Raw genomic sequence first — 27,512 nt, 5'->3', positions numbered from 1 at the left:
ATCCCAAAAGCAACCACATATTCTGGACCAGAAAGCCAACATAGATTGGGAGTAAACCATGGAGGAAGTGGGGAGGGGGGAAGGGCAGCAGGGTTGTGGCCCTGGATTTGCTGCTTGGCTTGTACTGAGCCAGCTCACATAGACTGAGCATGCTCAATCATACTACTGAAGCCAACTGCCCTCAATCCATCCTCTCACTATCAGCAGACAAGAGTTACCTTGGTCATGTGATACTGAGGGTAGATGAAATAAGAGAGACAAGGTGGGTGAAATAATATCTTTAATTATATTATCTCACCCACCTTGTCCCTCTAATATCCTTGAACCAACACAGCTACAACAGCCCTGTACACAACGGTAGATGAACTAGACGGTGATTTTATATCTATCTAGTTATATAATCTAAAGCAATGCACTTCAGGCCTTCTTAGTATTAATTTTCAGCTACTGGCAGTTTATTTAATACTGCCCAGAGACAACACACAGCAGCCCCTGCTCTGAGGAGTTTATTTATAATCTAAAAGAGAGACACAGAGTTGATAGGATGTACCAGTAAATCACAAGGAGGGAGTATCTTATGGGGGGGCGGGGGGAGGGAACAGGTGTTTTGTTTCTTACCTCCTTATCATCTCCAGAAACAGAAGATACTTTTCATGAGAGGCTTTTACCTACAAAACTTGTCACCTGGGTCACCATGTCTATAAAATCAAGACTTGCGTGTTTATCTATTATCTAACAAGTCACTATGTAGACCAGGAAACGCCACTGGTAGCAGCTAGTGCAGTTCACCTATGCGCACACATTGATAGTTATTTTAATAAGTATCTCACCTTGGTGACATGAAAAACATTAACATCCTCTTTATATTGCTCAAGGAGCCATGGGATCTGTTCGAACACCTTATCTTGATGATCTTCTTTATGCAGGAGGAGGCTCATCATAGTACCAAGGGCTTTGATAATGGCCTGCTTGACCTACATAGAGACACAGAATTTATGTTCCTACAAATTCATTCAATATCATGCAATGGGCCCATCTTTTCTACTTCTGACGAGTGCAATTTCCCTTTTCCACTGTTGAAACAGCCCTATCTCAATATTTCCTGGTAAAGAGTTAAGACTCATGGGCTTCGTCTACACTGGCATGATTTTCCGAAAATGCTTTTAACGGAAAAGTTTTCCGTTAAAAGCATTTTCGGAAAAGCACGTCTAGATTGGCAGGATGCTTTTCCGCAAAAGCACTTTTTGCGGAAAAGCGTCCGTGGCCAATCTAGACACGCTTTTCCGCAAAAAAGTCCCAATTGCCATTTTCGCGATCGGGGCTTTTTTGCAGAAAACACTACTGTGCTGTCTACACTGGCCCTTTTGCGCAAAAGTCTTTCGGAAAAGGACTTTTGCCTGAACGGGAGCAGCATAGTATTTCCGGAAAAGCATTGACGATCTTACATGAGATCGTCAGTGCTTTTCCGGAAATTCAAGCAGCCAGTGTAGACAGCTGGCAAGTTTTTCCAGTCTAGAGACAGCTATGGTGTTGGTTTCAGAATTATATTCTACTGCACCTCACAACTTTCCCAAGTGGGATATTTCCCCAGATTAGTATGCACACTAAACCAACTCATTCCTGCTGTAACTCTACTGGAACTGAATAGACATCTGCCAGGAATGAATTTAGCCCATTCTCCTATATTCATCTGCATGTCAGGTGACAAAACTGGAATCTATGTACACTATGTACAGACAGAATTTCCATGAGATTGTGACATTATAATCTTTTTTAAATGTTTTACATCATACTCCGTTCTATCCCAAAGAACCTGCCATTGAACTCCATCATCACAAAGAGTGCCATACACAGAGAATTTAACAATATAATTTCTCATCAAGGTTTAGAAAGCCTACAATTCTCACCTCCAAATCTTCACATGTGGTCCATTTGCTTGTCACATGACGATAGAGGGGAAGAATTTCATCACAGAATTGAGATTTACCCATTTTGGGAAATGGCCACCTTTCCCAGTTCCTAAAATATAGATTTACTGCCCTTGACCATTTTTCCAGAACTGCATGGAAGGAAAAAAGACAGGCAATATGAAAAGGATGCAATAGTAATAAGGATACGTTGTTTTATCAGTGAAGACACCCAGGCTTGTAGTTTATTACAATTCCATGCCCAATTCAGGAACAGCTGATGAAATCCAATAACAGTTTTGAATTATTTCTCTTCCCTCCTTTCCGTTTCTTGTTTCTCAAAAGGCTTTCTTCTCTTTTGTCTCTCTCCATCTCTTTTTAATTCCCATCATTTGAAAACATATTTTTTTCTCCCTTGTTACCTCTTAATTAGAGCTGATTGTAAAGGTAGTTTAAATTAAATTAAAAGTGTTTACTCTTGTTTTTTTCAAAATTTCAAATTACAAAGATCATTCACATGTTTCAAAAATCAACAAATTTCAGCCACCTTTTTAGCTGTACAAAAACACTGAACACATCCTGATTAAAACTGTCATTGACATTTTTTCAGTTTAATATTCCATCAACTTGGAAAAAAATATGAAAAATGTAATAAAAAAACAAAATATTTTGACCAGCTGTTTTCTGAATGATTCATGTCCTCTGCAGTTATTGCTTATTTAGCCCTAAAACTGTATGATTTCCTATTGGGTTACAGTTTGTCTGAAAGATGTTCAGTGCCCCTAACTCCTATTAGCTATACTGAGATTTGACAGCATTTTGCCCTAAAATTAGATGCACCCGCTGCCCTTGAAAGGAAAATTAAGGCTCAATCCTATGTTCTATGAAGCTGATGGCAAAATTCCCATTTATCTCAAAGGTGCAGGATTAATCCCTTAGGCCTGATCTACACTAAAGGGGAAAGTTGACTTAAGGTACGCAACTCCAGCTATGTTAATTATGCAGCTGGAGTTGACGTATCTTAAATCGTGTTTTCAGACTGTCCACACAGTGGAAGGTTGACAGGAGTGTTATTCCTCATGAGAAGCAGGACTACCGGTGCCAACGGGAGCACCCACTCAGTTCGAATTAGTGGGTCTTCACTAGACCTGCTAATTTGGACCCTGGTGATCAACTGCAGCAGCATTGATCTTCTGCATAGTGTAGACGTGGCCTTACTTGAGCATCAACGAAAAAGCAAAGGAAGAGAGAAGTGGAGAAGACCAGAGGACAGAGAAAGAGGGTGAAAGGAGATGATAATTAAGAAACTAAAGAGGAGGAATGGGTGGAGGGGTGGAAAACGGGACATTTTTAAATGTTATTCAGTCTGTTGCCTGCACATTCTCCCCCAGGAATTTCCTGGCACATGGGCAGCATCAGCTTTTGTTTATTTTTAAAATATCCACAAGTCATAAAGGGCCTGAACTTACAAATGCTCAGCACCTCCAGCAAAGTAAGGAGCACTCTCAACTCCACTGAGTGCCACAGGAGCATGAGGACTCAGCCCCTGGTACAATCCAGTTCAGAGCCTGTTTGTAAACGATCAGTCACTTAACTCTGTACCAAGGCCCCTAAATATCCATTTTGGACATCTACAATAAGTGCTGGCACTTACCACCACAAAATGGTTGCCTCAGCCTGCTCTCGCCGACTAACATCCGCATGGAGCTCATGCTGTACAGGGTCATTCCCTCAAAAGGAATGCACTTGAGTGCTGAAAAGAAGGACCAGAAGAAAAGGAAGACAGTCAATTGACTGTTATCTGCCTTCTTACTATCGCATTTAGAAACACCGCTGGGTCGGATGCTATGGGCTCCTAGGTCATTTTGTGCTGCGTACACAAATGATAAGGCAGAAGTAAAAAATCAGTGGGGGATTTACCCTGAGGAGGAGCATTCTCCACCAATGTGCAGCTGTGCCAGATGCCCAATCCTCTCCCAGAGTAGGAGAGAGAGCACTGGGGAGGGATGAGAAATGGAATGGAGAAGAGCTCCACTAGACCTGATTTTCCTCAATCCTGTCCTTTAAGAACTTCAAATGGGGCATAAGAGCTTGCACCTTGGTGTGGATAGCTCATGGTCTAGCAACTGGAACCAGCCACAGCAGTTCATCTCATGCCCCCCAAATAGCACTCTGTGTAGCTGTACAGAGCGTGAACCTCTCTCCTTAAATGGAAGACAATAACTTTGAAACAAAAGATGGAAGTTGACATACGATAGGCTGATGATAGGTTGTCCAGCGTAATCAAAGTGAACACGTCAGACAGCTTCAGTGGTTTCAGATGACATTGAAGCTCATACATCACCTCATTGAAATAGCAGCGTGCCAGAGCCACTAATGTGTTGCTCGCTGCCACTTTTAGTTCATTTGTTGCTTCCTTAAAAAATACAAAAAGAGAGAGACTGAAGTGATTAAAGCCAACTACACTAGCCAATGCTGCTCAAATGAATCAAGTTCTTATTTCTGTTTTCCACCCAACTTTCTGAGAACAGAATCATGAGTCATAAATAATCATTGAATCGTTTGGCTAAACACTTGTCAGCCTTTCAGTTGTTTGCAAGCTGCTTAGACTATTCGCTATTAGCTATTTGTGGTGGATGATTGGCTATCATAGTGACATGATATTTTTCCCTCAGAGGAGGTGGGCAGCTTCAAGATATTCAGAGAATTTTCCTGAATAAACTATCCCCTAAATCCAAATACTGCTTCTTTTGGAAACAGCTCAGATTCTGTTTAAAGGTTTCATCCTGCTGCTTAACACCATAGTATCAGAGCACCTTCCACACAAAATCAGTATCAATAATGAAATCCCTAGTAGACTTCACAAAATACTTGCTTGTTAAGAAACGGTAGGCCTCTCTGCATCTGATATATGTCACAATATCCTGACCTTACAAAGCACTTAAGCACATGTGTAACTTGAACAAGATGAAACTAGTCACATGCTGCTTAGGACCTGGGATTTCTGGAGGACGGTGTGGGGATCTGTGGGCCCCTAGCAGTCATTAATCCTGGAGTTTCAGTATATAGTTTACAAAAAATGTTTTAATTAGTGTTTTAATGCTTTCATTCCTGTCATTAGCATATAGGGAAAACTAACTTACCTGAGTATCAGAGGGGTAGCCGTGTTAGTCTGAATCTGCAAAAGCAGTGAAGTGGGTCTTTGACCACAAAAGCTTATGCTCCAACACTTCCGTTAATCTAACTTACCTGAGTCTCTCTCATGTGGTTTGAGGCAAGTGTTATTATTTTGCTCAGTAGCCTTCTCTCTAGGACCTGGGCATCCTGCTGTAATACTTTCTCCAGGATACAGTAAATGTCTACTCTGTTTTTCTGGGGACAAAACATAAAAGAACAATTGGGGAAAATGTTTCCTTGATGACAATATAGTAATGCTATAAGCTAATATAGTAACGCAATATAGTAACACTTACGCTAATAAGCTTCTGCCCAAAAGAGTTTACAATCTAAACATGAAACAACTAGCCCAGGCTAAAAGAGCAGATCAATAGCCAGGAAAATAATTCAGGTCTTCTGATTCACTATCTGGAGTCCTCTCCACTAGACCACACTGATTCCACAGCCTGCATACTCACTCAAGTAACCCCTAGTCTTCATTTGTATAAAACTTGCTATGCCCTCCACAATCACCCCAGCTAGCAGCATTTCAGAAGAAGCTGAGCAATTTACAAATTTTTTAATCAGAAGAAGGGCCCTGCACTGCCCCCTTATCTAATTTCGTTTATTATTATTATTATTGTTGTTGTTGTTGTTATTATTGTTGTTGTTATTGTTGTTCTTGTTATTATTAGCATCATGCCTTTTTTTATCCACTCCAGACAGAATTTGTAAATACAATTATAAAATACCCAACTCCTGCAGTAAATCTTCTGCAGCTTTTAGGGAAAATTAGCTCAGGAGTTACCTCTACATTGACAGTAGCACACTTGAAGGTCTCTTTTATGGGGTCCATCAAAGTTCAAATTCACAGATGATACTAAATATGGAGGAGTTGAAGGTATGAGTTGTGACAGAGAAATAATCAAGAGGGGCACAGAGAAATTAGAAACCTGAGCAGAACAAGACTGATTTCAGAGAACTGCAAACTAGCGCACCTAGAGAGGGGGTCAATATAACTGACATAATGAGAGGGAGAAAAGTGGGAAACAACAAGTGACCTGGAGTGACAGTGAAAAAAAAAGTCAGCCATCTGGGTTGGGTTTGTTACATACAGGAATCTTGTCATAAAGCAGGAAGACAACAGTTTCTCATTGTTCATCTGAGGTGTGACTGCTTCTGGCTTATTTCACTTTTTTGGCACCACATTCCCCAGAAAAGATCAACAGCTTGGAAGTAATTCAGGAGAAAATTTTAAAAAGTGCAGGGAGGCCAGCAGAACTGACTTTTAAATAGAGACCTGCAACCTCTATGGGATCTGACCTCATGCATCAGGGTGAGGTTGGGTGGGTGTAGGGGAGCCTGCCTTGACAATAAATGGCCACGTCTCCCTTTGACACGTGCGGATCTCTAACAAGCAAAACCCAGGCCTGTCTCAAGTCTGGTGCACATAAGCATGCAGGCAAGGTCATGGGAGAAGCTGTGAGAGGAAGGAATGTTTTGCATAACAATGCAGATGAAGCATGGTACGTGAGACTATGTCAAGAACACATGGCAAGCAATCTTGTACAGGTACTTCTGTTTCTGATAACCACAAATTACAGATGCAGCCATACAACTGTCAACTATGCACATAGCAGCAACATCCTGAGTGACAGGATGTACTCCAGATAGGGTATTGGGCATGTTACATATCCTACACAATATGTAATCAATTGGTAAATATTATTAGAACAACCAAGTCTCGCTTTGCTATAAAATGGGCTTAGTAAGAACAATCAGTGGGAGGGAATGAGCAGGATTGACCCACAGGTACTGCTCGATGTAACTAGAAGTAAATAGGCCCTACACACCGGTGATCCAGTGCATGGTGTTCCAATGCATGGGAAGAAAATGAACCCTGACCTCCTGCCTGCTACTGTAGGTAGCATACGGGTGAAGTGTAAGTGAACTAGTCTTTATTATTGTATTATAGTAGCTCTTTTATTAATTGCTTTTGCATTGCTTTGCACTATATTATTGCTTTAGAATGTATGGCATTTAAGGTTTAAATTGTGTAGTAATTGTTTTTAAGGCTTGTAAAACTTAAACAACTGTAATAACTGCTTAAAGCTTGCAATAAATAAGAAAGTGGTTAAGTATCCCTGGAGTGTCCTGGTTTCTCTTGGATCTAAAATAAATCGTATCACATCACAGTGGGAAAACAACTGGACTCCCCTGGGCTCAGATCAGGTCAGCTCTCCTCCACAGAGTCAGCACAACCGTGACTGCCTACTCCAGCCAGCCACCACCTCCTTGCTGCATAGCATGCACTGTGGAGTGAGGATGCTTAGGAGTCAGTGTTTCTTACCCTGCAGCACGTACATTGCACAGCAGGGGGCAGTATCAGAGACATAACATTTAGACTTTAACATCAGGAAAAATGCCCCAGCTATAAGACATCTATCAGGTTATTACATAGTCTTCATTGGAAAGTGGTGGAAACCCAGTCACTAGGAGCTGTTAAAATTGGTTTGGCCCAAAAAAATGAAAAAGGCACTGCTGGGAAATTGGATGATCCAACAAGCCTTTCGCATCTGTCTCCTGTGAGTCTATAACTCTGAATTCAGGCAGCTGAAGGTGTGAACTGCCTGCTAAGGTCATAAAGCACTTTGGAATGTTCAAAGCCAATGGTTGGCTACACATTCCAGTGGCTGTGCTTTTAAAGGATGCTGCTGCAAACTGCTATCACTGCTCTAGTGGGGAGAGGCTCTGCCTCTTTCCATTCATTTTTAAATGTAAGGAGGATTTTTAATTGAAAATCATAATTGATAACTTATGAATACAAGAACCCCACACTATTCAAGCGAGCCAGAAATGAACTGCTTGTCTTGGCTTCCTGGTACTTGAAACTAAAATGCCTTCTGTGTTGACCCTTAATAGAGAAATGGACTTTGCTGGATGCGAGTATTAATAAAGGAAAAAGGGGTTTGGATTATTTAAGAACCCTTCAAAGCTATATCCCAATCATATGTCATTATAATTAAGAAGGGTTGTCTTGGGTTTAGAGCAGAGAGTCAGTTCACATGGGTTTTATTCACCATTCTTCTACTAACTCACTATGTGGTGTTGAGCAAGTTATTTAATTCCCCATGACACAGCCCATCAGTAAATGGGGATGTTTATCACTCTCCCAAAGGTGCTGTAAAACCTAATTCATGAGTAAGTAGGTAAGTGCTTTGAGGTTTTTGGATGAAGATGCTAAAGGAGGACAAAATACTGCTATAAGAGATTATAGATACCCCTACAGTGCACTTTTATAATATACAGCCCATGTACTCCAGTGTGTACAAAAGGACAGTGCTCCTCTGAGTGTCTCTTTATTATATCATCCTGATCTGTAACAGAATTTTGCAGGATGAGTTTTGCATGAAGACAGAAGGGTAAATACTGATTACACTGAAGGTGGGCTGAGCCAAGTTCTGTATTGAATTACTTCCATGAAGTCAAACAGAATTTGGAGTGGAAACATGGAAAACAGATGTGATTTGATGAAACTGCCTTACCTCATCCTGCTGAAGTTTTTCTAGCAGAACAGTCACAACGACAGCCAGTTTGGTCTCAGCTATCTTGACAATCTCAAGGGCAATAGAGGCCTTATCTTGATCGTCCATATGGTCCAGGAGGAGAACAACCTTGCTGTAAACAGCTGAAATTAAAGGAAAGGATTCTGCTGGTTATCATTGATGTTGGGATTCAGTGCTTGTGTCTTTAATTCACTATCTAGTAAAGACTCTGTAGGAGACCAGACATGGTGATAAGTGGACCTGGGAATCATGCAAATCCTTTTCTTCCCTCATGGTGACCATGTCTGTTTGCAGAGCTATTGTGGGGGGACGGATTATAATAAGGAAAAGCTGCTCCTTTTAAATAAGATCCCCACATAAACTAATCTTTTCCACCTTTACTATTAATTTAGGCATTTTGATAGCACACAGAATAATTTATAGCCAAGATTTTTAAAACTGGGTGCCTAAACTAAAACTCCTAAATCCATATTAACACGCCTACATCCTGATTCAGCAACTTAATCACATGCCTAACTCTATGCCAACAAATAAATCTAAAGTTAAACACATGCATGCTGAAGTGTTTTGCTTAGTCAGGGTGTCATTTCCAAAAGTGCTGAGCACCCAGAATTACCTATGGATGGTGCAAAAATCTTCTAGGGGTTCAGTATCTCTAGAAAATCAAGCCACTTTTCAAAGACCCCACTGTATGAATTTAGAAGTCAAACTTTATGCACTCTGTTTTGAAAAAAGGCTTCAGTTTTATTTTATGATAATTTAAATACTTGCAGAGAAGACACACGGACTAGGTATTTGTCCAGTTGCCTCTAGAGACCCTAAAAGATTTTCCCCCAATGCACAACATAAGAACATAAGAACGGCCGTACTGGGTCAGACCAAAGGTCCATCTAGCCCAGTATCCTGTCTGCCGACAGTGGCCAGCACCAGGTGCCCCAGAGAGGGTGGACCGAAGACAATGATCAAGCGATTTATCTCCTGCCATCCCTCTCCAGCCTCTGACAAACAGAGGCCAGGGACACCATTTTATCCCCTGGCCAATAGCCTTTTATGGACCTAACCTCCATGAAATTATCTAGCTAGGTGTTTTCCATGGGTAGGGTGATTGCCCCATACCTTTATGTGAAGCCTCAGAGATTAAGTCTTGGTAAGTCTTGCTCACATAGTCAGGATCAGTGTTACCTGTAAACTGAGCACTTGGGTGGCAGACATGTGTTTCTAATGGTTGTACACATCCGTACATGCCTCAATGCACCTAAAATGTATTCTACACGTAGAATTGGAGAGAACATTGGTCAGGATGCAATTGATCTCCAGATTTGAGGGTGGGGAGGAATTTTCCCTGGGTCAGACTAGCAGGGATTATTGTTTGGGAGGTTGGGAATTTGTCTTCTTCAGGAGTATGGGGCACTGATCAACCACCAGGATCATCAGGGCTTTTCTGACCTAATCATTTCTCTACCATTGCAAAGGCCTCAGGCATTGGTAGCATTTCAGTTTCTCCTATCCTCTGTCTGCAGCACACAGCATCTTAGTCTCCTAGGCCTTGGGCACATCTACACAGCAGGGCTAAAGCAGAAATAAGCTACACAACTTGAGCTATCAATTGTGCAGTTTAAGTTGAAATAGTTTATTTCGGCTTTTGGCGCTGTCTACACAGCAGGAAGTCGGGGAAAGAGCACTCTTCCTCCTACTTCCCTTACTCCCCATAAAATGCGGGTTATAGGAGTCGGAGAAAGAAGTTCTCCAGCTTGACATTATTTGACATTATGTTGAAATAATGGCTTGCTGTGTAGATGCGGACTATGTTATTTTGCAATAACATCAGTTATTCCAAATTAACACTGCTGTGTTGACATACCCTTCAAGAGTGACAATTTTTAGTCCAAGACAAGTTTTGGTTTCAGCATAGGGTTGCTAGGTGAAACGTAATGGTTTGTGACATACAGAAGATTAAAGTACATGATCTAATGACCTACCAGCCTTAAACTCTATGAAACTGTGAAATAGTTGATGTATTAATAAAATCAGGATTTTATCTCCCATGTGTCTCTCAGCAAAAATTCTCCTGGAGACTTAATATTTAACAAGAAATCTGAAATGCCATATTTATCTGTCTCCATTGTAACAGCATTCCAAGGCATGGAGGAGGAATTGATCAGAATTTACCCTTCCCATGAAAGATTGCTCAAGATTAGGCGATTACCCATCCTTACCCTTCGATTCCAACACCCAGATGCAGATGGAATCAGAACTGTAACTTACATTGCCCATACAGTTGCAATAGTAATGGTGTAGGATTAAGAGCTAAGAAACGCTTTGTTATCCTCCATTTAATATGCTAGCTATCCACTTAATATCTTAAGTAGACAGCAGGTACATCTAGACTGCAGAGTTTTTCCAGGATACCAGAGATATCCCAGAAAAGCTCTGCCACGTCCAAGGAATGCGTCTGCTTTTCCAAAAAAATATTGGAAAAGCAGACATGTTTTTTCAGCATCTCTGTAAACCTTGTTCTACGAGGAAGAAGGGATGTTCTGAAAGAGGCTTTTTTTCTGACATTTGGCCCACTGTAGACGGGCCAACTGTCAGAAAAGCCTCTTTCAGAAGAAAAGTGATAGAACTTTGTAGTCTAGACACAGTCAGCTAGAAGAGAAGTCCTTCTGTGTTTTCTCTTCTAATTTCTCCCATCTCTGATGCTTTGCACCTCTAGATTTTGGCTCCAAGGATGCAGAAGTCATAAAATAAGGACCCATATTAAACATAAAACAACTGGAGAAAGGAAAGAAGACCTTCCCCATAACATCCAATAGTGACTCAGGTTGTCAGGAAAGTTTCCAGGTTCAGAGGCTGTAGGCCAGTCCTTCAACTCAAGTCAATTAAAAGGGAAGTCAGTAGAGGCTCACTGGATTTACAGCAGCTAATGATCTGGTCATATAAATGGAGAATATTACACGTTTCTATGCACCCATGCTCTTGAATGTGTATGTGTGGACACAGGTTGGATATAAAAAATACAATAGTGACCCTTACCTCTATCAATTACCTCCTGTTCACTCACAAATGTATTCATGGTTTAGTCTTTCCTCAACACCTTCTCTCAATCCTTTCTCCCTCCAACTAGCTCCAGTACTGAGAGATAGATGGCCTCTCAGTCTGTCAACCAGAACTTCCAGTTAAACTTACACAAGCACTATTGTGACATCCTTGTGACCAAAGCAAATTCCATAAACTGTTGATGACCAGGTAGGCACACAGGGACTCTGTCACTGTGCTGGAGAGAACTATGGTTAAGATGACCTGTCACCTGTCTATGACTTTTACTAAAAATGGCCCTAAATAAATTTTAGGTGCTGGGGAAAGGCAGCACTCCAGCAGACTCCACTGCTCTGAGAGCAGGCTAGGGTGCCACTACTACTTCCACTCCAGGTGGGTGAACTGCCTAGGGTACCCTGACTGCTCTCCAACCATTGCTCCAGCACAGCATCTGGCCCCAGGGATGCCCTGAGATGTACCACACCAACTACTGTGGAAGTCACAAAGGTCCCAGAAAGTCACAGAATCCATGATTTCTGTGATAGAAATGTAGCCGTGTTAGTCTCGTGTAGCTGAAACAAAAAACAGGACTATGTAGAACTTTAAAGACTAACAAGATGGTTTATTAGGTGATGAGCTTTCGTGGGCCAGACCCACTTCCTCAGATCAAATAGTGGAAGAAAATTGGCACAACCATATATACCAAAGGATACAATAAAAAAATGAACACATAAAATTTGATTTGTCCTTTTCATATGTGTACATTTTTTTGATTGTATCCTTTGGTATATATGGTTGTGTCAATTTTCTTCCACTATTTGATCTGAGGAAGTGGGTCTGGCCCACGGAAGCTCATCACCTAATAAACCATCTTGTTAGTCTTTAAAGTGCTACATAGTCCTGTTTTTGTTTCATGATTTCTGTGACCTCCATGAATGATTCACAGCCTTATTCATAATCACTTTCTCCCAAATAGGCCTCTACCTACAGGTTCACAACCATCTCCTCCCTGTTGGTCAGACTCAATTCTTAAATGCCTATGCCCTGGGTTACTTCCTTCAGTTTCTGAAACAAAGCATTGTCCCCATGACATTCCAAGAACTTATTGGATATTTTGTGTTTTATCATATTACTTTTCCCACTGATGTCTAGGTAGGTAAAGTTCCTCATTACTATAAGGGCCTGTGTTCTGGATATTTGTTTTATTTGTTCTAGAAATGCCTCATCTCCCTCCTCCTCCTGGTTTGGATGTGTTTTCCCCACTTCGTCTTTACCCAGAGACTTTCAACCGGTCTGCCTCTTGCCTCTTTCTGGAACTCAGAACAAGTGTACAATACAACACCACCTCCCTTTTATTCCTACATGCTCTTCCTGAACAAGATGTACCCCTCTATGCCAATACTGCAGTTATGAGATTTATCCCATCAAGTATCTGAGATGCCACTTAAGCTCAGTTATGACTTGTCTATTAGTACTCCCAATTCTAACTGCTTAGTCCTGTTATTCCTTGAATTTGTGAGTAGACGTCTAAAGCAGTGATACTCAAAATGGTCCATGAAACCACTTTGAGAAAACTGCTAACTGGCTACACTGGTGTGTTTATTTACTGGTGCCGCAGCCACAAAGCCTCGTGGCTCCCATTGGATCCGATTTGCTGTTTGCAGCCAAAGGGAGCCATGGGAAGCAGCAGCCACAGCTCCTTTTGCTATGACTGGCTAACCAGAGCCAAAGGGACCTGCAAGGCTCCGTGACCTCAGTGCTGGTAAATAAACACACCGGCGCAGCCAGTTAGCAACTTTCTCAAAGTGGTTTCACGGAGCACTTTGAGAAACACTGATCTAAGGTATTGATCAAATTCCCCCCAGGGATTTCCCTCTTGTTGCTCCTGTAATTCTACTCTAATTTTCCATATCTGATTCTCCCCAAAGAACTAGTCCTCTATTAAAGATACCTTTTGAACCTAGTTGCCTTTTGTCACCTGCCCCTACTCAACTTAGTTTAAAGCCCTTCTAATAAGATTGGTGAGTCACTGCATTAAGATGTCCTTCCCTTTTGTGGTCAGATCCACCCCATCTCTTCCCAGCAAACCACCTTCCTGCAACAGTATGCCATGACTGAGGAAGTCAAAACCTCCCATCCATCCATCTTCATCACACTATTATGTGGACATGCTTACCATTTAGAGCAGAAAAAACACTCAGTGCAGGAAACAAGGGGACTGAAACTGAAGCTGTCAAGTTCACCTGCTTCCATTTTCAGTAACTGATCCATCTGGATCTCTCAAGCTAGTGGGGATGTCCAAGGCAGAAAAATATTTCTGTAGATCAGCATGTGATTATTTGTATTGCGGTACTGCCTCGTAGTCCCAGTCATAGGCCAGAATCTCATTGCCTTAGAACCTGTACAAACTCAGAATAAGATGGTCCTTAACTGTCATTAAGTAATATTTATTCACAGCACAACAGAGAAGATAATTAAGCAAGAAGATAAGCCTACTTTGACCAGGTACCAACATGAAACTAGTGTAATAATACTACATATTTAGGAAACTTTATCCCTGATTCAGGGTCTGTCGTGGCTAAGCTTCAGTTCCATACCATTGTGCAAACTGGGGTCTTATACAACTGCGCTAGATAGAAAGTGTACAGCAGTACAGTTCAAGAGTACTCCATATTTAATACATGCACAGGAGGCCACTTCCACAAGAAGCTAAGGGCATGGTCAGCACAGAGAGACTTCCTGTCTCTGCTAGTTTTTCGCATCCCTCACTGTCTACACCTGCTCCATAAGTTCAGGCCTTTCAAAAACACAGCATCATGTACAGGTAACTGTAACAATGCTTGTTCGTTGTATCTGTTCACATGAGAGCAAGGCATCCAATATCAGTCCACTATGGGTGGATCAGCAATAGGAATAATGTTTGTGCATGTGACAAATAACCCCAGGACCACAGAACAGATTAAGGACACCAATGTGTGTGGCAAAGTCATCACAAACACCGTGCAGACGTCAGGGAGCTCATAAGTTAGCATATAACCTTAATTCAGATCTTGGTGCAATAGTATATCCTCAAAAGGAAACTTTACTTATTAATTGGTTGTATTTTACTTATCAGTTGGTAGTATTTTACAAGATAAAAAGCTGAATCGTTGGTTGAATGTTCGTTTATTTGCCCCAGGGCCAGATTTTTACAAAAACAAGTCATGTGCACATACACAACTAAGAGTTCTGCAGCAACGCACACTGTCCTGCAGCAATTAGTAGTGGGATCCTGCCCTTAGCAAGTCCTGGGCTTACAATTCACATGCTTATCTCACTAATAGGTATCAATTGATCAGCCTGTACTGAATATGGCTTGACAATTTGCCATCACTCAAAACACATTACAGTCAGAGAGGATGATAAATATACCATTTATTCACCATTATGTACAAAGTCCAACATGTCCAAGGAGGCAAGAAAACAAAACTGGTGAATACAGAAAAAACATTACAGCCTCTCTCTGAGTTACAGACCAAACACTTGGCTGTAACTCGATCAGTTTGTAACTTGGACCCCATTGAGTTACACGTGACCACGCTGTTTGTAAGCGCGGGTCACATTCGTAACACGGGGACCGCCTTTACGACTGCTCCATGGGAGCTTTGGTCGTAAGTGCGAACGGTCGTAACTCGACCATTTGCAACTCGGGGAGCAGCTGCACTGCAAAAAATAGACTGATAGCTAGAAGCTTTTGTACAATGTGCAGTAAGATGCACACCTTAATCCCGCTCAGTGTTTGACTGACTCTAATTCAACCTAAGATTTGTCAGAGTAGGGTATGAGGCCCAGATCTTCAAAGGTATTTAGACTAATTTCCATTGAAACCAATGGGAGCCAGGAATCTCAATACCTGGGAGGATCTGAGCAAGGACGGCAGAATTTGATGCAACAACAATATGCATTTCTAGAGAGATTTTCCTTTTTAAATAATTTTACTAACTCTCTGATTCAAATATAAGCCATTATTAGCAAATAATTATATTTTTTCTATCCCTATTAGAGCACAGAGAAATAGGAGAGTGGAAATAACATGATTTATTTAAAAGATTTTAACCAGGTTCTTTCATGGAAAAAAATTAAAGATCCAGCATTGTACAGATCACTCTGCTGAGATGTGAGCCAAATGACTTAAAGCAGAATTCCAATATTACTTCTCTTTTTTGAAAGTTTTCTCACAAACTCCTCAAAATATCTGCCTCCACCTAGTGGTGTGGGTTTGTTATTTATATTCCCTGTTGTAGAAATACATCAAATTATACTCCGCATGATTCTATGATTCTATCTGTAGGGACAGGGACAGGGACAGGGACAGGGATAATCCTGGGAAGAGGCTCTTTTTTCCTTCACTACTCTATAGAGGTTCTTATACTGCTTGTTGTCAGCAAGACATGAGAAGTCATTCTTCCACTCTACTCTGCGCTGGTTAGGCCTCAGTTGGAGTATTGTGTCCAGTTCTGGGCACCACATTTCAAGAAAGATGTGGAGAAACTGGAGAGGGTCCAGAGAAGAGCAACAAGAATGATTAAAGGTCTAGAGAACATGACCTATGAAGGAAAGCTGAAAGAATTGGGTTTGTTTAGTTTAGAAAAGAGAAGACTGAGGGGGAACATGATAGCCGTTTTCAGGTATCTAAAAGGGTGTCATAAGGAGGAGGGAGAAAACTTGTTCATCTTGGCCTCTGAGGATAGAACAAGAAGCAATGGGCTTAAACTGCAGCAAGGGAGATTTAGGTTGGACATTAGGAAAAAGTTCCTAACTATCAGGGTAGTCAAACACTAGGGCTGTGTCTAGAATGCATCCTTTTTCCGTAAAAGGGATGCAAATTAGACACAGCGCAATTGCAAATGAGGTGGGGATTTAAATCCCCCCTGCTTCATTTGCATAAACATGGCTGCTGCTTTTTTCCCGCTCGGAGCTTTGCCGGAAAAAAGCGCCAGTCTAGACGCGGATCTTTCGGAAAATAAAGCCTTTTCCAAAAGATCCCTTATACCTCTTAAAAAAAGGAATAAGGGATCTTTCGGAAAAGGCTTTATTTTCCGAAAGATCCCTGTCTAGACTGGCGCTTTTTCCGGCAAATCTCCGAGCCAGAAAAAAGCGGCAGCCATGTTTATGCAAATGAAGCGGGGGTATTTAAATCCTCGCTTCATTTGCAATTGCGATGTGTCTAATTTGCATCCCTTTTACAGAAAAAGGATGCAGTCTAGACACAGCCTGGAAGAAATTGCCCAGGGAGGTTGTGGAATCCCCATCTCTGAAGATATTTAAGAGTAGGTTAAATGAATGTCTATCAGGGATGGTCTAGACAGTATTTGGTCTTTCCATGAGGGTAGGGGCCTGGATTCGATGACCTCTCACGGTCTCTTCCAGTCCTAGAATTCTACGATTCTATGATTCTTTTCATCCATAAACATTTTTACAGACAAAGGGAACGTGATGCAATTGACCTGGCCTTGGGATCCCCTCCTGGAGGCCCTATGGTCTGACCATACCCTAGAGACACAATAGAAAAGTCCTCCAGACAGACTGGAGTGGCTGTGGGAGAAGCAACCAATCAGAGCCAGGAAAGTCCTATAAAAGCAGCTGAAAGACCAGTATCAGTCAGTGTCTCTGGAGGCCACAAGGTATGCAGAACCAGGAGACAGGCTTCCTGAGAGAGTGGCAGCACTGCAGACAGCTCCTTGGCTATGTCTAGACTGCAGGCTTCTTTCGAAAGACGCTCTTTCGAAAGCATCTTTCGAAAGAGCCTCTTTTGAAAGAGCGCGTCTAGACTACAATACGCGGATCAAAAAATCGATCTGCTTTTTCGAAAAAGAGCATCCAGACTGCTGGACGCTCTTTCGAAATTGAAAGCCACCCGGAACTGCTTCTGCCAGGGCATGGGGGCAGCATTTCCTTCCGGGTGCTGCCTGCCTGCCCTTTGCAGAGACGCGTGGTGAGAGGGACACTCCTGAACACCCGTTGCTCTGCTCCTGCAGCTGCCTTTGCTGTCCCTCGAGGAAGTAAGCAAGGCATTGCAGTGCTGGTTTGGAGTGCTCAGCTTCCTGGGACACCCCAGCAGCTTTTTTCTTTTGAGGTTTTTCGCTTTGAGACCCTTTTTTTTGGCATGGAGCCAGAGCTGCCCCTGGGCAGGCGATGGCCCCACACCACCATACTGCAGCTGTTGCTGCATCTGCATGACACTGTCATGAGGCTACTTCCCGAGCTGGACCCAGACCAGAGGTACGAGGGGCTCCTCCGTCAAGCAGCCGCACTGCCCTTTCCTCCAAACTTTTTCGTGGACAGGCGTGTTTGGAGGTTTGACACCAGCTCTGACTGGTGGGACCGGCTCGTGATGGAGATCTGGGATGACCAAGACTGGCTACGCAACTTCCGGATGCGAAAGACCATTTTCCAGGAGCTGTGTACCTGGCTCACCCCTGCTCTGCAACGGCAAGACACCCACCTGCGGCCCGCCATCCCCCTGGAAAAGAGGATCGCCATTGCCCTCTGGAAGCTGGCAACCCCCGACAGCTACCGCTCCGTGGGACACCAATTTGGCGTGGGCAGGTCTACCGTAGGATCCATCCTAATGGAGGTAAATCATTGTCTGGGGACAGTCACAGTTTGGGGTGGGGGGAAGGGAGACTGTCAGGAAGGGCCAAGTGGAGTGGGAGTGGGAGGGAGCTCCTCCACTCACCCTGAATTGTTGGGGGGGGGGGTTCTGAGGAGGGGATTCCCGGGGTGTTTGAGAGGGAAGGTGGGCGGTGGGTTCTCCTCCTAAGAGATAAGGCACCCCTTCTAACATTTTGTTGTCTGTCTAGTTCTGCAGGTGGTGAGGGCCATCAATTCAGAGCTGCTCAACAGGCTCATCTGTCTACCAGATCTGGACAGCGTCATGGCCGGCTTTGCTGCCCTCGGCTTCCCGAATTGCGGAGGAGCGCTCGATGGGACACACATTGCAATCCGTGCACCGCCCCATCGAGCAGCCCAATTCATCAACAGAAAGGGCTACTTTTCTATGGTCCTCCAGGCCCTGGTCGACCATCGTGGCCAGTTTTCGGACATTTGTGTTGGGTGGTCAGGGCGGGCACACGATGCCCGGATCTTCAGGAACTCGTACCTCTACCGGAGGCTTCAGGCAGGAACATTTTTCCCGCATCGTGAGTTTGCGGTTGGGGATGTGCACATGCCGGTGTGCATAGTGGCTGATGCCGCCTATCCCCTGATGCCGTGGCTGATGAAGCCCTACACCGGCCACCTGGATGCGAGCAAGGAGCAGTTTAATGCTCACCTTAACCGGGTTCGCAACCAGGTGAAATGTGCGTTCAGACGTTTAAAAGGCAGATTCCGGTGCTTGCTCACACGCCTCGACATGGGGGAGAGCAACATCCCTGAGGTGGTGGCCGCGTGTTGCGTTCTCCATAACCTGGTGGAGAGGAAAGGGGATGCCTTCCTACCAGGGTGGGGTAGAGGTGCTGATGGCCAGGAGAGGCACTTTGCCCAGCCCCGGACAGCTGCCATCCGCCAGGCTCACCGGTCTGCTGTTGGCATCCAGGAGGCCCTCCGGGAGCAATTCTCCAGTGGAGGCCACTGACTCTACTGAGGGGCTTCTGCCTGGGGACTGGGCCCTGGCCCAATAGAAGCTTCCCTCCACAACCCATCTCCTGACCCTGTTTGGACACATCAGTAACACCAGGGTGTGTTGCAAAATAAAATGTTATGTTTAATTTTTGTACATATTCTCAAACAATAGTATAAATGTAGCAAACATAACAAATTTTTTTTTCATTTTTGTTGTTGAAAACACTATTTACAATAAAGAAACATTTTGTTGAACCCTTTGTTTGTGCTTTAACTGGGGTGATGGGGGTGCTTGAAACCTGGAGGGGGGAAGGGGACTGGAAACCTGGAGGGGGGAAGGGGACTGGAAACCTGGAGGGGGGAAGGGGATCAGGTTGCACGGTGCTTGCCAGATTTCCCTCTCCTGCCTGGGCCTCGTGTTTGGGGTGCTCCACGGCTACGGGATCGGGTGGTGCACCTGTCGGTTGGCTGGCTGGGGTGCTCTTGGGACGTGGAAGCCTGGGGGAGAGGAGGGCCAGGGGGAGAGAGGGGCTGGGGAACTGGGGGGGCTGGGGGAGAGGGAGGTCCAAGGAGGGAAAGGGATGCTGTTGTGGAAGGGGGGTTTGGTGGGGTGGGGTCATGGGGTGCTGGAGGAGCAGGACCAGGCACAGGAGCAGGCAAGCCGCAGACCTCCCTGAGCGTGGCACACAGGGACGTGCGCTGCAGGACCAGCTCGTCCATGAGCCGGTCACGCCAGCGATCCTCTGCCTCCGCCCTCTCTCTGAGGATGGAGTTCAGCTCCTGCACGGCCTCCACGTGCTGCCTGAGGATGTCCGCATAGACACGCCTGTGTCTGCGGCTCCCATGTCCCCGAGATGGAGATGGAGGTGGGGCTGGGGTGCTGCGGCCCTCTTCCACGGCTGGTCCGGCTGTGGAGGAAAAAAAGAACACACAATCAGTCCTAAAAACTGGACTCTGTAGCACTTAAAATACTAACAGGATGGTTTATTAGGGGATGAGCTTTCCTGGGCCAGACCCACTTCCTCAGATCAGAGTAACACAGCTACATTTCTATCACAATCAGTCATGTGTGCAACAGCTGTCCAAAAGGGCATGCCCTCTCCCTTGAGACAGGGGAATCAGACATTCTGAAGGTTACACTGTGTGTGACCTGGGCATCAGCCTGAGCATGACAGGTTTCCCTTGTGCATCACCCACTGTGCACCCACCTACCTCCCCCCCTCCCCCCGGGTGTTACACAACCTCACTGCACTCACCTGCTGCTTCCTCTCCTGCGCCAGATGACGCCTGGGAGGCCTCTGGGGTCTGGGTGACTGGCTCCAGGGTGAGGGTCGCCGTCTCCTCACTGTCCTCCTCCTCTGGGACCATGTCCCCATCTCCAGACTGCTCTGGGTCCTGCTCGGGAGCGTCCACCATGGGGTCTGCCAATCCAGACTGTACGAACCGCCGTGGTGTGCGTGCTTCTCCACTGCCACCCAGGATCTGGTTCAGCTCGGGGTAGTAGGGGCAGTAGTGGGGGGCTGCCCCAGAACGGGAGCTCTCCTCCCTGGCTTTGATGTACCCCTGGCGCAGCTCTTTTACTTTGGAGCGCACCTGGTCCTGGGTGCGGGGGTAGTGGCCCTTCTGGGCCAGGGCTTCAGCCATGTGGCCATAAATATCTGCGTTTCGCCGCCGGCTTTTGAGGGCCTGTAAGGCCTCCTCCTCTCCCCAGAGCTCCAGCAGGCTCTTGATCTTTGCGCCAGACCAGGATGGTGCCCGGCGTTTGGAGCCCTTGGCTGGGTCCCCAGAAGGCTCTCTGGAAGGGCCAGGAGGGTCTTGGGGCTGGGACATGCTGCAGCAAAGTAGCCATGTGCTCTGGCTCCTTCTCTGCAACAAGTAGCTGTGAGGGTGCCTGTCCCTTTAAGGAATGGCTGCAGCCAGGAACCACAGACATGCAACCCATGGCCCAGATTGTCCACCAGGGCTTCTTCCTGGAGGCCAATACTTTCGAAAAAAAGGGCTCCCCCCGTCCACACTCACTTACTTTCGACGGCTCTCCCTCGAAAAAGGCGTTCTTCCTCGTAGAATTCGGTGTACCGCCGTCGAAAGAAAAGCCGCATTCTTTCGATTTACTTTCGAAAGAACGCGGCTTGAGTCTGGACGCAGGGGAAGTTCTTTCGAAAAAAGGCCACTTTTTTCGAAAAAACCCCTGAGTCTGGACACAGCTCTTGTGAAGAGCTATTGGCGAGTGCTGGACTGTGATGGGACTTTGAAATAAAGCCCTGAGGTAAGGGCAAAAATGCTGTATTTTGGTGGGGTAGCTCTGGGGACACCACTCTCTTTGAGTGGGGAACAAACTTGAAAGGACATAAGAGAGCTAACCAAGATAGGCGCCGATTAGATGTGTACCCTGGAAGGGGTTTTGATGAGCACACACAATGAGTGAGACTCGGCCAGAGACTGTGTCACCGAAGTCAGACAAGAGAGTGCAGGCACATGTGCTTAGCCAGAAGGGGTACTCAAGAGAGGTGAAAGCTGCTCTGTTACAGAGAGCAGTCCAGTATTGTCATTAATTCCTGTTCATGGCTTGTTCCTTCATTAAAACCAGTTGTGTCTCTGCATATGATGTCCTTTGTGGACCCCGGGTGAGGTGAAGGGACATGGCTTCGCACATAAGGGGTGTGGCACTTCCTCCCTCCGAGCTACCCAAAGTGTGTGGTGCTCCAGCAGCAATTTATAGGGTCTTGGGCTCTGGCTGCTGCTGCATTAGCAGCAGCCCTTATTGGAAAACTTGAGAGCCCCAAGCCCTCTCTATCCCTTCCCCCAAATCCCACTCCTGCTTCACCCCACTGGGTACTGAGACTAGGGCCAGGACACTCTGCTTCCCGGCCACCACCATAGTGAAGTAGAGCAACCCAGCTGGGAGATGGTGGAGCACAGTAGGCTGTTGGTTGTTCCAGGTCCCACCACTGTGGTGTGTGCTTGGGGGCATGACCCCCTCTGACTGCCCTGTGCTAGATTTTCCCAGATAATTACCTGGGCACCATGGGTCCCATCCATCTGATGGTTGAGGCATCCACTGTGGGGCCTGGACAGCTCGGAGAGGCCTATATAACCGTGTCTCTCATGGGCCAATACAAACTGCCTCCTGTGTTGCATCATTTAATGAAGCATCTCTTGTACACAGGCAAGACTAGGAAGAGCTGACAATTACGCTTACCATTTTTCCCAACTGGATGGACTGGACGCCATTTACAGCAATGGTGTCCCATCCCTCTGGTCAGGAAAGATGATAACCTTAAGCTGACTCAATGCAATGGTAGCCACGTCAGGTGACAGAACAGTAGCACAAAAGAGTGGCAGGGGAAACTCAAAACAATATTTTTTTTAAAAAAAGAGAAAATTGAAAGTTTCAGCAACAAGACAAAAAACAGGAGAAAATGACTCAAGTGGAGAATTAGGTGGGAGTGAGGGAGTGTCATGTCTTTCTTAGTATACCTGCGGGGCAGGAAACCCTATTCAGACCTAAAGGGCAGACACCAAGTCTAAGGGCCTTATGCCCAGAACCTCAGAGGTATTTAGGCTCTTAGGGTATGCCTACACTGCAGTGTTTTTCCAGAATAACTGCCGTTAGTCCAGAAAAAAATACTTGCGTCCATACTGCTATTGCATTCTTCTGACAAAAAGTTGAAAGAACGGAGGGGTTCTTTCACGAGGAAGACGTCTTTGTCTGAAAGAGCAGAAGAGGGAGTTCTTTTGAAAGAAGAGGCCTCCAGGAAATAGCACAGGTGCCCTGGTGGCCACTCCGTCCAAACTAATCAGAACTCTATAGTCCCTGTCTCCGGCCAGCTCTTAAAGCTGCAGGCACCTGGGACAACACTTGTGGCAGGGGGCTGGCCCAGAGAGCTGCACCTCACTGCGTGGCTGTGACTGCCACACTAATTGGGACCCATAGCCCAGCCACAAGCCTCCTGAGACCTCTCTGGCCCTCACAGGGAGCATGACCAGGGCTCCCAGGACTCAGCCAGAGGCCCGAAGAGGTTTGTGCCATCGTGGTCCGGGGCAGAGATCCTGGCCTTCCTGTAGGTGTGGGGTGACCAGGAGACCCTGCAGGATCTCGGCTCCCAGTGGCACAACGCCGACATATACGGTCGAATGGCCAAGGCTCTGGCCACAAGAGGCCACCACTTCCAGAACCTCATACAAGTATGGAGCAAAGTGAAGGAGCTCTGCCAGGGCTATGCGAGGGCAAGGGAGCACAGCTCTCTCTCTGGGGCAGGACCCCACTCCTAGCCCTACTACGCTGAGCTCCACCACATCCTGGGGGGTGGTTCAGCCCCTTCCTCACCCCTAGTGGTGGACTTGGGGCTGGAGATGCTCATCTTTGCCAACCCAGGGCTCCCAGGCCAGGAGGAGGAAGAATCCGACGACGAGCTGGAGGAGGAGGAGGAGACAGCCAGCACAGTCACCCTCACCCTCAAGCCCGTACCCCAGGGCCTGGATGTCTTACACGCATTCTCTGAGGATGGGGAGGAATCATCAGGTGAGTGCTCTGTTTTTCACACACACAGGGCAGGGAAGGCGGGCGCAGAGGGGATGGGATGCAATCGTCGCTTGGTCATCTTGGCCTGGATATTGTGCTACGCTCCGTGCACGTGGAACTACATGCAGTGCCAGTCTGCAACATGCAGCCCCAGGAGGCAGCCCCAAAGCACCTCCAGGCAGGGCCAGCCCGAGCCCTTTTGCACCCTGGGCCCAGGCATGCGGCGCCACCCCCAGGCGCAGGGTGCATGCGTGGGCCTGCCCCCCAGGGCGCTCGGCGCATGCACGAGCTGGTCACGGCCACTGGCGCGCAGCCCAGGGCCGCCCCCAGGGTGCACAGCACATGCGCTGCCCAGCCTGGTCCGGCCAGCGCTGCTGGCACGCACGCTGGGCCGTGCAGGGCCCCGCAGCCATGGGTGGAAGGGTGCTGTTGGCCAGCGCCGCGGGGCCGGCGCTGCGGGATCCGGGCACGTGGCTCCTGATGGCAGCTGTAAGGGACGCCATGCACTCCTTACAGCTGCCATTAGGCGCCCCTCATCGGCTGGCGCCTTGGGCAGCTACCCGGCTCACCCATGCCTCCATCCGGCCCTGTCCCCAGGGTCCTGTTCACGGGCTCTGGGGAGGCCACACACACATCTGACCCCTGGGGGAGATGCCCTCCCACCACTAACCACTGCTGGAAGCAGGCTGGGGACAAGGGCACACACATGGCTGCACACAGACTTAGGAGTGCCGCACACGACACACGGGAATGCCTGCACACTTGAGGCACCATCCACTTCCACGGACAGCGCTGGCAGGTGTGCGTGCAGCCCCCATGGAAGAGCAGACTGCTCCAGGCCCCTCTCCTGCCCATGGCATCCCACTGTGGCCGACCACTTCCCTTGCCCTGCCTGTCTGTGGGATGAGGATGGGGGGGAGCAAGAAGCATGGTCCCCTGGGCACCTCAGGGCCTCTGTGAGGCAGGGCCGATATCCAGGCCACACATAGCCTTGCTCCTGGAACATCCCTGCCCTCTAGCCTGAGGACTCTTGTTCTCAGCTCACAGAGGAGGGCACGGACTCAGGGACAGTGTCTGCATGGATGACTGACCGCCTCTTCCTCTTTATTCTCCACAGCTGGACTAGCGTCACTAATGGGCGATCACCGCCAGCTGAGGCAGCCGCCTGACCCTGGGGGAGCCACAAGTGCAGGAGGGTCCAGGGGGACCTGATGAGACAGCACGTGGTCATCCTCCAAGGCATGCAACGGATCCTGGCCCGGAAGGACCAGGAGGACGCTCAGGGGCCGTGTCTACATTTGCGAGATTTTGCGCAAAAACTTGCCGCCTGTCTACACTGGCCGCGAGTTCTTGCGCAAGAACTATGATGCGCCCGCTCAGGAATAAGCCCTCTTGAAGAAGTGTTCTTGCGCAAGAGGCCAGTGTAGACAGGCAACATGAATTTCTTGTGCAAGAAAGCTCGATGGCTAAAACGGCCATCGGAGCTATCTTGCGCAAGAGAGCGTCTACACCGGCACGGATGCTTTTGCGCAAAAGCACATCTCTTGCACAAAAGTACATGCCAGTGTAGACGCTCTCTTGCACAAATACTTTAACACAAAAACTCTTGCGTCAAAAGTATTTGTGCAAAATCTTGCCAATGTAGATGTAGCCAGGGTTTTTTGTAGACTACAGGGTTTTTTCAAAAAAAGTGGCCTTTTTTTGAAAAAACTTCCCCTGCATCTAAACTGCTGCCATGTTCTTTTGAAAGTAAATCAAAAGACCATGGCTGGTTTTTTAACTATGGAAAACCTCGTTTTACGAGGAATAACGCCTTTTTTCAAAAGTGCTCTTTCAGAAAAAGGCACTATGTATTGCAAACTGTGCTTTTTCGAAAGAGAGCATCCAGACTGTCTCGGTGCTCTCTTTTGAAAAAGTGGCTTGCTTTTTCAAAAGTACCGGTTGTAGTCTAGATGCTCTTTCGAAAGAGGCTTGCAGTCTAGATGGGACCCAAATATGGGCTCAGATGGTGCAGCAGAGCCAAAACATGTGTGCTACCATATATGAAATGATGGCACACCCAGCTCCTGTCCCTGTCCCTGTCCCCGCTGCTCCTGCTCCTGCTTCTCCTGTTGTCCCAGGCCCCACCCACCCCCCGAGGTTGCCGAGGTCCTGAGACCTGAGGTGGCACTTCCAGCTGCACCACGCACCACTCCCAGCCCTGAGTCCCCCTCCTCCTTGGCCCTATCCAGGGAAGAAAAGGAGGAGTTGCACTATATGTAAGAGAGCACTATGACTGCTCTGAACTCCAGTATAAAGAGGGAGAAAAACCTGTTGAGAGTCTATGGGTTAAGTTTAAAGGAGCAAACAACAGCAGTGATGTTGTGGTTGGTGTCTGCTACAAGCCACCGAATCAGGTGGATGAGGTAGATGAGGCTTTCTTCGGACACCTGAGAGAAGCTTCCAGATCTCAGGCCCTGGTTCTTGTGGGGGACTTTAATCACCCTGACATCTGTTGGGAAACCAATATGGCAGTACACAGGCAATTCAGGAAGTTTTTGGACAATATTGGGGATAACTTCTTGACACAAGTGCCAAAGGATCCAACCAGGGGCCATGCGCAGCTTGACCGTCTGCTCACAAACAGGGAGGAACTAATAGGGGAAGTAGAGGTGGGTGACAACCTTGGAGGTAGTGCTCATGAGATGGTAGATTTCAGGATCCTGACCAAAGGAAGAAAAGAGAGTAGTAAAATACACACCTTGGACTTCAAAAAAGCAGATTTTGACTCCCTCAGAGACCTGATGGGCAGAATCCCCTGGGATGCTAACATGAAGGGGAAAGGAGTCCAGGACAGCTGGCAGTATTTTAAAGAAGCCTTATTGAAGGCACAGAAAGTAACCATCCCGACACGTAGCAAGAGAGGCAAACATGGTAGGAGACCGGATTGGCTTTGGTGAGGCCACATCTGGAGTATTGTGTCCAATTCTGGGCCCCCCACTACAAAAAGGATGTGGACACCTTGGAGAGAGTCCAGCAGAGGGCAACCAAAATGATTAGGGGGCTGGAGCATATGACTTATGAGAAGAGCCTGAGGGAGTTGGGTCAGTTTAGTCTGCAGAAGATAGGAGTGAGGGGGGATTTGATAGTAGCCTTCAACTTCCTGAAGGGAGGTTCCAAAGAGGCTGGAGAGAGGCTGTTCTCAGTAGTGACAGATGGCAGAACAAGGAGCAATGGTCTCAAGTTGTGGTGGGAGAGGTCCACGTTGGATATTAGGAAAAACTATTTCACTAGGAGGGCAGTGAAGCACTGGAATGGGCAATCTAGGGAAGTAGTGGAGTCTCCATCCCTAGAGGTGTTTAAGTCTTGGCTTGACAAAGTCCTGGCCGGGTTGATTTAGTTGGGATTGGTCCTGCCTAGAGCAGGGGGCTGGACTTGATGACCTCCTGAGGTCTTTTCCAGCTCTATGGTTCTATGATTCTAGGTTCTGAATCCTGCTCCTCCCTAGTTACTTTTATTATGGACAAAATACAAAGTTCTTCGTTTTCAACACAAAACTGGTATCTGTATTGATACCAAGGAAGGGGGGAAGGGAAAGATTGTTGTGGGAAAGGCAGAGAGGGGCAAGGCACAGGCCTCTAGTGGGGGGGTCATGGGGAGAGTTGGTGGGGTCTTTCAAAGAAACTCTCCCTCAGAGCTTCCCAGATGTGCACCCTCATTTGATGGGCCTGGTGGATGGCAGCT

General features: G+C 46.5%; 1 protein-coding gene across 1 annotated transcript; it reads right to left on the bottom strand.

The window, feature by feature from the left end:
• Positions 1-173: 173 nt before the first annotated feature.
• LOC149525964 (maestro heat-like repeat-containing protein family member 2A) lies at positions 174-11,799 on the bottom strand. The gene is made up of 7 exons (XM_089776522.1): positions 11,663-11,799; positions 8,609-8,751; positions 5,157-5,279; positions 4,161-4,323; positions 3,562-3,660; positions 1,908-2,059; positions 174-974 (listed from the first exon to the last, which is right to left on the bottom strand). Exons 1-7 carry the CDS (start codon positions 11,700-11,702, stop codon positions 810-812), a joined length of 885 nt encoding a protein of 294 aa, XP_089632648.1. The 5' UTR covers positions 11,703-11,799; the 3' UTR covers positions 174-809.
• Between the last annotated feature and the right edge of the window lie 15,713 nt (positions 11,800-27,512).

This window comes from Pelodiscus sinensis, chromosome 1 (genome assembly GCF_052426305.1).
Source record: "Pelodiscus sinensis isolate ZL-2025 chromosome 1, ASM5242630v1, whole genome shotgun sequence".
NCBI lineage: Eukaryota > Metazoa > Chordata > Testudines > Trionychidae > Pelodiscus > Pelodiscus sinensis.
This window is presented reverse-complemented; position numbering and strand designations above follow the sequence as displayed.

Coding starts and splice junctions, on each gene's coding strand:
- LOC149525964 (XM_089776522.1), bottom strand. CDS start 11,702: ATGAATACATTTGTGAGTGAACAGGAGGTAATTGATAGAG. Junction 5,280..8,608: donor AAAAACTTCAGCAGGATGAG/GTAAGGCAGTTT, acceptor TTTTGTCCCCAG/AAAAACAGAGTAGACATTTA. Junction 4,324..5,156: donor ACCACATGAGAGAGACTCAG/GTAAGTTAGATT, acceptor GTATTTTTTAAG/GAAGCAACAAATGAACTAAA.